The following is a 12,173-nucleotide window of genomic DNA, read 5'->3' as shown; positions in this document are numbered from 1 at the left end:
ATCCTCCTTCAGGACTTGAAAAGAAGGGGCAAGACATCAGAATAAAAAGGTGGGCAGAAGAGAGGGAAGATAGTTAAAAGGTGATAGATGACACTGGTGTGTAGGAGAGGTAAAGAGCTGGAGAGGAAGGAATCTGATGGGCGAGGAGAGTGGACCATAGGAGAAAGGGAAGGAGGAGGGCACCCATGGGGAAGTGATAAGTCAATAAGAAGAGGTAAGAGGCCAGAATGGGGAATAGGAGAAGGGAGGGGGGAGGGAGACATTTTTTTCACCAGAAGGAAAAATTGATATCCATACCATCAGCTTGGAGGCTACACAGATGGAATTTCGAATGTTGAAAGGCCTAGACAGATTAGACATGGAAAAGATATTTCCCATGGTGGGACAGTCTAGGACAAGAGGACATAGCCTCAGGATAGATGGGCCTCCATTCAAAACAAAGATGTGGACAAATGTCTTTTGCCAGAGGGTGGTGAATTTGTGGCCACATGCAGCTGTGGAGGCCAGGTCGTTGGGTGTATTTAAGACAGAGATTGACAGATTTTTGATTGGATATGGCATCAAAGGTTATGGGGAGAAGGCCGGGAAATGGGGTTGAGGAGGAGGAACAAAAAAGGATCAGCCATGATTGAATGGCGAAGCAGACTTGATGGGCCAAATGGCTTAATTCTGCTCCTATGCCTTATGGTCTAATATATGTAAGCTGTTGCTCCTCCACCTCATCATTGCACAAGAGGAGGCCATGGACTGACATGTCAGAATGGGAATTGGAATTAAAATATTTAGTCACTCTGAAGTTCCACTTTTGGCAGATGGAGCAGAGATGCTCTCAAAGCGGTCATCCAATTTATGATGGTCTCACTAATGTAGAGAAGGCCACATCGGGAGCACTGGACACAGTAAACAAACTTGGCAGATTTGTAGACGAAGTGCTGCCTCACCTGGAAGCAGTGTTTGGGGCCTTGAATGGGGGTGAGGGAAGAGGTGAATGGTCAGGTTGGCTGCTTGCAGGGGTAACTGCTGGGAGGGAGATGAATGGACAAGGAAATCACAGATAGAGTGATTCAGTAGTTACATTTAATATCAGAAGAATATATGAAATATACATCCTGAAATTGTTTTTCACAGTCCTCTACGAAATCAGAAGAGTGCCCCAAGGAGTGAATGACGGTAAAAATGTCCACCCATCACCCACTAAGGAAACAATAGCAAAACCCCAAGAAAGACCATGATCTGCAGTATAACAAAAACTGATCCTTTGCTTGACAATTTGACATACCACTGGTTCTTTCTCTCCCTATTAAAGGGCAAGAGAAATGCCCCCCTTTCCCTGTGGAAAGCAGGTTGGGTGAAGGTTAAGATGTATTTGGTATTAGGATCTCTTTGCAGATGGCAGAAGTTGCAGAGAATGATGCGGAGGTTCATTGGGTGGTGGGTAAAGACAAGTGGAGCTCTCACCGTGAATTTGACAGGAAGATGGGGTGAGTGAAGATGTTTAGAAAATGGAGGAGATACGGGGGGAGGGCAGTATCAATGGTGGAGGAAGGGAAACCCCGTTCTTTGAAGGAGGAGCACACCTCCGATGTTTTGGAAAAGAAAGCCACATCCTATATTAAAGTGGATTTTAAAATGTACTGATACATTCTATACTGAAAATTTGGTAATTTACATTCAATATAGGTGCATCCAAAGCGCTTACTCTATTGATTGAAGGGGAATCATTGCTGAATGATGGGACTGCTATTGTCATGTTTGAAGTCTTTCGAGAACTTGCTCTTAAACCACATGATGTTGAAGGTAAAAATTATTTTTAAAACAAATGTCTTGTGTGTTAATTTTACCAGAGGAGTCAGCTTATGTCTGTAATTCAGCTTTAATTTTACTCTTTTGTATGTTGTAGTTGGATGTGTATCAGTTGAGGACTTGTCTGCAACATTTTGTAAAGGAGCAGTCTTAGGAAGTGGTGAATGAGCTTGTCAAACAATTACAGAATATGGAAATATAGACCTCTTTGAAATTAATATTCAATTTTTGCCACCTGCTACTCTGTGTTTAACACGCTTACCTATTGGAGCAGATCAGCATGGTATGCCGAAATTGATTTAAAAATATTGTTTCTCAATATTCTAACCCCTTCATATTGTGCCAAATTTGGGTAATTTCCAAGTGACCCTTCCTTGATAACAACATATTTACATTTTAAAGGCAAAAATCTTGCATAAAATTAAATGATTCAGTATGGAATGTGAAATCTTGTGGACCAAGAACTTCTGTGATTCTTTTGAAAAACAGTCTAATTTCCATTTCCCTGCAGTCCAGTTTCTGTACTTTCTCCCATAGTGCCTGTTGCAAGTAATAAACTAGTATTTAGAGTGGGGTTGGTGGGGAATGGAAGAATAATGGTCCTGATGGTGAATTTAGAGCTTCATTAGTGATTCAGTTTCCAGAATTGTCGAGCAGTATTGTATTCAAAGAATAATGCTAGATATTTTGAATGCTGAATTTGTTTCAAATGCTCAAAGATTCATTTATTATCAAAGCACGTTTCCCTATATGACTCTGAAACTTGGTTTCTCCAGGTAGTCATGAAACAAAAAATGAACATAACTCCCCTGAACAGGAACACTGACCCCCTTAGTTTTTTTCTTTCATCAAGTGTTGTAGATTTCACTTCATACACATTATTGATTTTCAGTTGTTGCTTAGCAAGTTTCAATCCCTATTTTTTAATGTCAGAAAACAGAGGAAGTTTAATTAGTGTATTCCAGGTTCAGGAACAGTTATTACCTTTCAACCATCATGCTCTTAAACCAAAGTGGATAACTTCACTCAACTTCACTTCCCCCATCATCGAAATGTTTCCACAACCTATGGACTCACTTCCAAGGACTCTTCATCTCATGTTCTCTATTTATTGCTTGTTTGTTTATTTATTATTATTTTCCTTTTTATATCTGCCCAATTTTTTGATTTTTGCATACTGGTTGAATGTGGTCTTTTATTGATTCTATTATGGTTATTATTCTATTATGGATTTATTGAGAATACCTGCAAGAAAATGAATTGGGGTTGTATATGGTGACATATGTACTGAGGTAATAAAGTTACTTTGAATTTTATGTGCTACAGTGTATTTGCATAAGAAAAGAGGACATAAAGTTGGGGGAAATAGATTGGTATGGATAGAATATCTCAGATACAGAAAATTTGATTACGTGGATCATTTTAGGCCATCAGCAACTTGCGGTGTACCACAGTGGTCGGTGCTGGGACCTTAATCAACTTATTATAAGTTTGATGAATGAACTGATAATAAAAATTGCTGAATTAGAAATAAATAATAGGCATCCGTTAGTCTTGAAGACCATGGATTTGCGCCTTGGAAAGTTTCCAGGGTGCAGGCCTGGGCAGGGTTGTATGAGAGACTGGCAGTTGCCCATGCTGCAAGTCTCTCCTCTCCATGCCACCGACGTTGTCCAAGGGAAGGGCAAGGGCCGATACAGCTTGGCACCAGTGTTGTCACAGAGCAATGTGCGGTTAAGTGCCTTGCTCAAGTATACAACATGCTGCCTTAGCTGAGGCTGAATTAGCGACCTTCAGATCACTAGACCAATGCCTTAACTTGGATTAGCAAGGAGGGCACAAAGAGCCAGTTAAGAGATGTAGTTAGTTTAAACAATTGTGCAGGATGTTGGCAGCTGCTGTTTAATGTTGAAAAATATGAGATTATCCACTGTGGTAAGTAGGATGAAAAACCAAATTGTGAATTTAAGTAATGAAACTATAAATTGTTGTATAAATGGATGTGGAATCTTAATACATGCAATATGAAAGATTTGTATGCTAGTACAGCAAGTAACTTGGAAGACTGAGAGAATGTTGACCCTTTTATTGCAAGAGGTTTGGAGTATACAACCTGGCAAGTTTTTTTTTGTTGCAGTTTATCAGCGTGCTGGTGAGTTTGTCTCTGGAAAAATTCTGGATTTTTGCTTTCCATATTTAAAGAAAGATACATTTGCACTGAAAGCACAAGGAAGGTTCAGCCAGGCTCCATCCTGAGATTGAACAGATGGTGTTCAAAAGAGTAAAAAATTATTATACTGAAACATATACATTTGAGAGGAATTGACAGGGTGAACACAGAGAGAAATCTAGAGCTCCAGTGTATATTTGAGAATAAGATTTAGATAAGGAGAAATTAATTTTGAGATCATAAATCTTTTGGAATTTGCTTTCCTAACGCTGTGGAGGTAGATTTGTTGAATATATTAAGATTATGGGGAAAATGGAGGGAAAATGATGTTCAGACCAAGAATTGTTTAAACAAATGTTTTCTGTTTTTGTACAGTTGTTGAACTTGCTGTAAGATTGATGCTAAAGGTGTTTGTAAGCCCAGTATTTGGATATATAATGGCCAAAATCACCATGTTTTGCCTAACATATGTCTTTAATGATGGGGTAACGGAGATAACGATCAGTTTGGCAAATACTTACATAGCATTCTATGTCGGTAAGGATGTTTTGACTTATTTAAATAAAGTTTCTTGATCTTTTTTGTATCATTTATTAAAATACTTGTTGAGAAATTTGCATTTTTTATTACAAATGAGAAAATCTGCAGATGCTGGAAATCAAAGTAATGTACATAAAATGCTGGAGGAACTCAGCGAACCAGGCAGCATCTATGGAAAAGAGTAAACAGTCAATGTTTCAGGCTGAGACCCTTCATTAGGACTAGAAAAAAGAGATGAGAAAACGGAGTAAGAAGGTGGGGTGGGGGGGAGGAGGAAAGAGGGGAGGAAGAAGTTCAAGGTAGCAGGTGATAGGTTAAACCGGGAGAAGGGGAAGTAAAGAGTTGGGAAATCAATTGGTGAAAGAGATAAAGGGGTGAAGAATAAGTAATCTGATAGGAGAGGACAGAAGACAGTGGAAGAAGGGGAAGGGGAGGAGCACCAACGACGTGATGGGAATGGTGAAGGGCAGTGGTGGGGGCAGGGGAAGAATTACTGGGAGTTTGAGAAATCGATGTTCGTAGGTTAGGCAAAACATTGATTTCTCAAACTTACGGTAATTGCTCCCCACTTCAACATTCCCCATTCCCATTTCCCCCTCTCACCTTATATCTTTACCTGCCCACCACCTCCCTCTGGTGCTCCTCCTCCTTCCCTTTTCTCCCCCATGGTGTTTTGTCCAATCCTATCAGATTTCACCACCTTCAGTCCTTTGTATCTTTCACCAATTGACTTCCCAGCTCTTTACTTCAACCCTCCCCCTCTACTGGTTTCATCTATCACTTATACCTTGCCTATACTTTGTAGTTCTTTCTCCTCTCTTTCTGCCCCCACCCCACACCTTTTATTCTGATTTCTCATCTCTATTTCTCCAGTTCTGATTAAGGGTCTCGGCCCAAAATGTAGACAGGTTATTCTTTTCCATAGATGCTGCCTGGGCTGCTGAGTTCCTCCAGCATTTTCTGTGTCTTGCAATTTTTACTATGTTATTTGTTAAATTATTTTTACTCCTAGAGAACTTTGACTACACACACAGTATATGTTGGATTACTGATACCCACAAAATCTTTTAAATCTGTATTATGTTCTGAGAATCTTCTTTATCATTTTGTGTTTTGTAAATGCCATTGAAAAGGCTAGCAATTGTTGTTCATATGAAACACTCAAAATGCTGGAGGAATTCAGTGGGTCAGGGACAAGCTAGAATGTGATAGGTGAAGTCAAGTGGGTGGGAAAGGTAAAGGGCTGGAGAAGAAGGAATCTGATAGGAGAGGACAGTGAACCATTAGTGAAAGGAAAGAAGAGTGGTTCTAGGGGGAGGTGATGGGCAGCAGAGGGGAAAAGGCAAGAGGCCAAGTGGGGAATGAAAGACAAGGGAAGAAAATAAGAATTAAAACAAAAATAGCTGGGAAGAAGTTCTTCTCCGCTCCTCACCTTTTGTTCATATGCCTCACTTTTCAATTCCATGTTATTCTTGACCTCCTTTATTAACGGTAGATTTTACCTTATTCTAATTGGGATAAATTCCTACTGAGAGTAATGGTTCAGTTTTTTGATTATCTGCCGCACTTCACCTACTGATCAATCTCTTAGCTTATTTTGCCAGTCAAACTTGGATAACTTTGGGACTGAGAAAATCGTTGATTGTGTCATGTTTCCTTTTGTTGTCAAATGAAGGAGGTCATGCTAGTTCCACTATCTCTGATGTTAATCTGAATGAGTTGAAGAATAAAACTCCATCAATCTAGAAGATGTCAGATAGTGGGTGAACAGATTTTCTGGATTCTTGGATATTACATCTATTAAAAGTGTTTTGATTGGTTTCAATTTCTTAAGTTTTTTATTTTGAAAAACTTTGTTCTTGATAGCCCTATCTTATTTAATTTCTTTTTCAAACCCTCCTGGACAGATCAAGCTTTTAACATATGGAAAAGGAAAGGTATAAAATGTTTTCGTGATCTCTTTTTTGAAGATACTTTGATGTCATTTGATCAACTTTCTAATAAATTTGAATTACCTAAATCTAATTTTTTCAGATATTTACAAATTAGAAATTTTTTACATAAAGTTTTACCATCTTTTCCTAATTCAACTTTGGTGGACACTACAGATTTGATTTTTACCTTAAATCCTTGTCAGAAGGGATTAGTAGCTTTTATTTATAATATGATTATGAAGATACAACCAGAAATATCAGTTAGAATTAAACAAGAATGGGAAAAAGAACTTCAATACAACATATCAACAGATAAATGGGAAAAAATTTTGCAAATGGTTAATTCTTCTTCTATATGTGCTAAACATGCTTTAATACAATTTAAAATTGTACATAGAGCTCATATGTCTAAAGATAAACTTGCTCGATTCTATTCTCATATTAACCCTCTATGTGACAGATGTCATTCAGAAGTGGCCTCATTGACCCATATGTTTTGGTCATGTCCCACTTTACATAATTATTGGAAGGATATATTTACTACTATTTCCTCAATTTGGAATATAGATTTACAACCTCATTTTATTACTGCAATTTTTGGCATACCAAATGAAGATGGTAATCAGTTTTCCCCCTCAATCAGACGAATGATTGCTTTTGTAACATTAATGGCCAGAAGGTCTATACTACAAAATTGGAAAGAAGTAAATCCTCCTACTACATTTCAATGGCTTTCTCAAACTATTTCTTATCTGAGTTTGGAAAAAATTAGAAGCACTATTTTTGACTCATCAATTAAATTTGAAGAAACTTGGAGACCATTTATTCGACATTTTCATATGAATTAATTTGGCCTTTTCCAGACCTTTCTGCTTATTCATGTTCAGGTATGGAGTTCCGGAGTTCTTTGACACTATCTTATACTTGTAAACTGTTATTATTGCCTATGTTAGTTTAGTTTAGTGTTTTATTTTTTTTTAATATATATATTTTTTTTCTCTCATATTTTTTAATATTTTTTTTCTTTTTTAATGGTTATTTTTGTTTTTTTTTTTCATATATTCATGTGGACTTGATTAAGGTATTTTCTTTTGTTGATGTTTAGTAGGATATTATTATCTTATTATCAATGTGATTTCAAGTCTATTGTATTTATAATTTACTTATTACTATGTTATTTTTTTGTGTATATGTGAAAATCAATAAAAAGATTGAAAAAGAAAAAAAGAAAAGTGTTTTGAGTATTAATGTCCTTTTTTGTTTTGTGTGTTATAAAGTAGAATAATAAAGTTTACAAGTAACTTGATATATCTTAAGGGGAGCACATGAAACAAGGTGTTAGGGAGCTAAAAGGGAGCGTGGGAACCAGAGCTCAGGTGCAGTCTAGGAATCACATAAATTGCCACCCATTGAACCAGATACTAAACCACTGGGATTTCTGAATAGTCAGCAGAGTACTGTATTGAACTTTTGCTCAGTGGTATATGCAGTCTTTTAACTCCTACAGATATGTCCTGTATTTGATGGCCCACAGTGAATTAAGTTGATTTTCTAAGATTGTGATGCGAAGGTTTCCATATTGCTTTTTTCTGGACAACCATGTGATTTGAACCTGATTATAAATTCTATCTTGGTGCACACATAATACAAATAGAAGGAGACAGCATGTATCTCCAAATTGTCTGTCCCATTCATTTTTAATGATGTCATCTTATATTCTTCCCATATTTCCGTATCCTCTGAATCACCATATCTAGTCTGGAAAATTTATAGATGAGTTGCATTCTTACAAAGGATATCCAGTCTTGGGAAGTTTTTGTTAGTTTCTGATATCATATAGATGAGATTCAGCTATTTCCTTACCTTGTGTTTACTTTGTAAGTGATAAATTTTGCATGCAAAGTCACCATGAACTTTGTAAGGTGCTGACTGCTTCTAAAAATGTCATTTTTTTACTGTATGTTTTTAATTACATTTTCAGGTGAATGGGTTGGTATATCGGGTGTAATATCTGTTACATTTATGGGGCTCTTTATGGATACAGTGAGCTTCAGTCCAGAGATTGAGGTGTTCTTATTGCGGTGAGTATTGGCACTAATTTGGTTTACTTTGCACATTGATTCCTTTTATTAAATTAGTCACATTTTATAATTTTGTGAAGTATCTATCTTTTTTGGGGGGGTGGTTACTGAACGCACTTGTAAATTATAATAGAAATGGGCAAATAAGGAAATGGGTATGAGTCTTGGAGAGCTTACTTTTTATTTATTCATGTTTGGGATAATAAAACATTTTTCCGTTGTTTATTAGCAACAGTGTAGTATATATAGCAGGGTATAGTATATTGGTTCTATTGGAGAATTAATTTTAGAGATTTAAAATTAAAATCTGCTGGCAGTTTACATTTGGTTGTGTAGAGATTTAGATTTTTAGAAGTTACTTAAAATTGATGAGTGGAACTCTAGCCTTACCACGATTTGTGCTCCATTAACTAAATTAGGCTAATTTCTGTGTCCACATTTTTGAGCTTTTTGTTGTTTGTGTATTCCAAAATGAAGATATCTTATACTAGAAATGCAACTTTGATTATCTTAATTTTCCACTGATCACTTTATTTCAGATATTAGAGAGACACAAGAGACTGCCATTGATGCATTCTTAAGAAAACAGTTTTTCTACATAGTGCTTTACTGAGGAAAAGATATTGAATCATTTTTCTTAAAACAACAAGTTGTATTGAAAGAGGGAAGTTGAGGACATCGTTTATCTGATCTAGGAATAGAATGCTGACACAATGCAAAAGACAAGTGATAAATTTCGGTATATTTTGAATAAATACATTTTGGAAATTATTCTGCACTCTAAAAATCAACTATTTGTAAATCCTTTCTTGGATTAAAAATGACCATGAACCTCTATTATAACAGAGATTCTGTAATGATGCTGCAAGACAGGATTTTAAAATTTGATTCAGCAATAGGCTCCTGTGAGGGTACTGTGTGGCTTGAAAGTAAAGCTGTGTTCCTGTACTTGTAAGTCAACGTCTGGAGTCAGGCCGAGGTCTGGAGACCGGCGAGCACGTCCTTTGATTGTGCTGCCCTCAGCACATCCATAGGTTGTGTTGGTTGTTAAAGAAAATGATACACTTCACTCTGTTTCAATGTATATGTGATATATAAATAAACCTGAACCTAGAAGTTTGGGATACAAGTCAAAGAAAACAATAGATTGTTGAAGTGTATCTTTATTAGACAAAGCATTCAAGTATGATGGTAGTGGAGAGAATATGTATTTAATGTAGGGGGTACTGCTGGAGAACTGCCAGTCTCTTGACAGCTTGTTGCAACTGTATTCCATCAAGCAGTGGAAGAACATTATCTTGTACTTTTCACTTTTGAGAGTGAGGTGATGAGATACTGCAGTTTATGGTCTGATGTGGTAGGCACTCTAATGGAAATCCTAATTCCTAGAATATTAATGTACTTGGTGATAGCACTTTGGTATGCCAAAACTATGCTTCTCTGAACAACTTTACCTAGAATTTGTTCCTCCAACCGATGGCATGATTTCTAGGTTTCTGGTGATTGCCTCTTACCCCCCACCCCCTCACCATTCTCCATTCCTGTTTCCCTGTCTCTCCTTTTTCTCCTCACCTGACCACCACCTCTTCTTTCTTCCATGATCTTTTTACCCTATGTTATCAGATCCCCCCCTCCTCCAGCCTTTTCTCTTTGACCAATTAACTTCCCAGCTCTTTACTTCACCGCTCCCCCTCTCCTGGTTTCACCCATCATCTTTCTCCCCTTTCCCCCATCTTCTTCCTCTGATGACTTTTCCCCCCAGTCCTGATGAAGGGTCTCAACTTGAAACATTGACAGTATACTCTCTTCCATAGATACTGCCTGACCTGTTGAGTTCCTCAGCATTTTGTGTGTGTTGCTTTGGATTTTCAGTATCTGCAGATTTTCTCATGTTTGTGATTCTACTAGAATTTATTTGGTTATGTAGGTTTAGTTGTTACTTAATTATTTATTTACAAAGTTTCATTCATTTCTATTAAGTATCTGAATATTTTGATAGTATAAGAGGCAATAGTATTCATCATTGTGCATTTCTTGGAAGCAAGGGTCAAAGAATCTGCATTCAAGATTCCAAGTTTTGCTTTGCATTATTCTGTCACAAGCACTTGAACTATTGTTTCCTCTAAGAATACAAAGCTAATTCAGAAGTTGAAATTAGTATATTAAATACATTTGCTCAGCTTGGTATGTCAGTGGTTTTTAATCAATATGATTCACACCTACCATTAAATTAAATATTTCTAAAACAGCAGAAACTTGTTTAGACTTCTAGATCCTGCCTTTAAGTAATTTCTTTAGCTTTGTGATTATAATGTAAACACTGATTTTAAAATCTTTTTACAGCTTTTGGGAAATGCTAACATATCTAGGAAATTCTCTCATCTTCATGATTGTTGGAGTTGTCATATCACAAAAAGCATTGAAACATATGTCCATCACTGATGGCTTTTTCGTCATTGTACTTTACTTTGGAATAAATACTGTACGGTGAGCTTGTATTCCTGCCTTTTAAATAAATAAGAGATATGACTTTGAATCAAGGGATTGTCACTATAAAGTTTCATGTCATTCATCACAAACTGTCCAACTACAGCTCTTTCATGGTTTTATTTTCTTCATGTCCTTATTCATGCAGTAAAATCAATGAAATTGCTGCCATTGGAGCACATTCATCTGAGCTTTTATTTTCATCATTATTTTCTTTTTCATGATCATCTGATGTAGTTTAGCATTGGGAAACATAAAAAATGCTTTCAGCTTTAAAATGTTTTGATATCCAAGGTCTAACCAATATAAAAATGGATAAACTGCAGATGTTTCAGATCAGTGTACTTGGCAGCATCAATATTAGGGAAAAAAATTGAAGGATCATCAGCCTGAAGTTAATTCTTTTGCATTGATGACCCTTCAGAACTCTATTCTGGTGCTAGTTGATATTTTCAGCATTTTTTATTATGTGTTCATTCAATTTGTTCACACATTGTGCAAAAAAGATAGCCTTAATTACAGTTCTGTCATCATTCAATGCTGAGAGCATTTCTGTCAGTTTTATAATGGCTATTACCCCAGTGCTACTTAGTGTATTCTGCAACTTGACTCTGTCAATGCTAGGCCTAAATAGTGACAGTCCTGAAGATGGGTCAGATCGCAGTATTCATTTTCTGTTGTTGCCTAGAACTAACTTAAGATGTAATTTGGTATTTCACCAGCAGAGTTGGATTTAGTGAAATCTTTTTTGGTGACAATTTGCACCTCCACCTCTTAATTTTTTTGAGTAAAAGCTGATGTCAGTTTTTCAATGGAGGGGGATAAGTCAAAGATTCCTTGCTAATTCAGCCAATATTATGGGTGACAAGCTAATATCTGCACAAATATATTTCTTTTTCACAGGAACTTTGAATACTGAATTGTAATATTTAATTTTATATCCAAACTGAATAAAGTGACATTGACCTTTAATGTGGGGTTACAATTACTATAAAACATTTAAGGGTTTTCTACATTTCTATTAGTCAAGTATTTGGAAGAAAGCTTGCTGATTTTGATTAGATGAGGTTTATTGTTAGTATAATAAAACTCTGATAATCAACTTTTATATTCAAAAATCCTGATGTTTTGGCACCTGGCTCATGGTTCTGTTTTCTG

General features: G+C 36.4%; 1 protein-coding gene across 1 annotated transcript in view; it reads left to right on the top strand.

Annotated features, from left to right (window-relative positions):
- LOC132397545 (low-affinity Na(+)/H(+) antiporter NhaS1-like) overlaps positions 1-12,173 on the top strand; it is a 122,289-nt gene that overhangs the window by 22,061 nt on the left and 88,055 nt on the right. The window contains exons 5-8 of the mRNA XM_059976371.1: positions 1,681-1,797; positions 4,349-4,510; positions 8,429-8,528; positions 10,872-11,015. Coding sequence (XP_059832354.1) covers positions 1,681-1,797; positions 4,349-4,510; positions 8,429-8,528; positions 10,872-11,015 — 523 coding nt within the window. The remainder of the gene's footprint in view (positions 1-1,680; positions 1,798-4,348; positions 4,511-8,428; positions 8,529-10,871; positions 11,016-12,173) is intronic.

This window comes from Hypanus sabinus, chromosome 7 (genome assembly GCF_030144855.1).
Source record: "Hypanus sabinus isolate sHypSab1 chromosome 7, sHypSab1.hap1, whole genome shotgun sequence".
NCBI lineage: Eukaryota > Metazoa > Chordata > Chondrichthyes > Myliobatiformes > Dasyatidae > Hypanus > Hypanus sabinus.
Note: the sequence above shows the minus strand (reverse complement) of the source record. Positions and strands in the feature narration are given on the sequence as shown.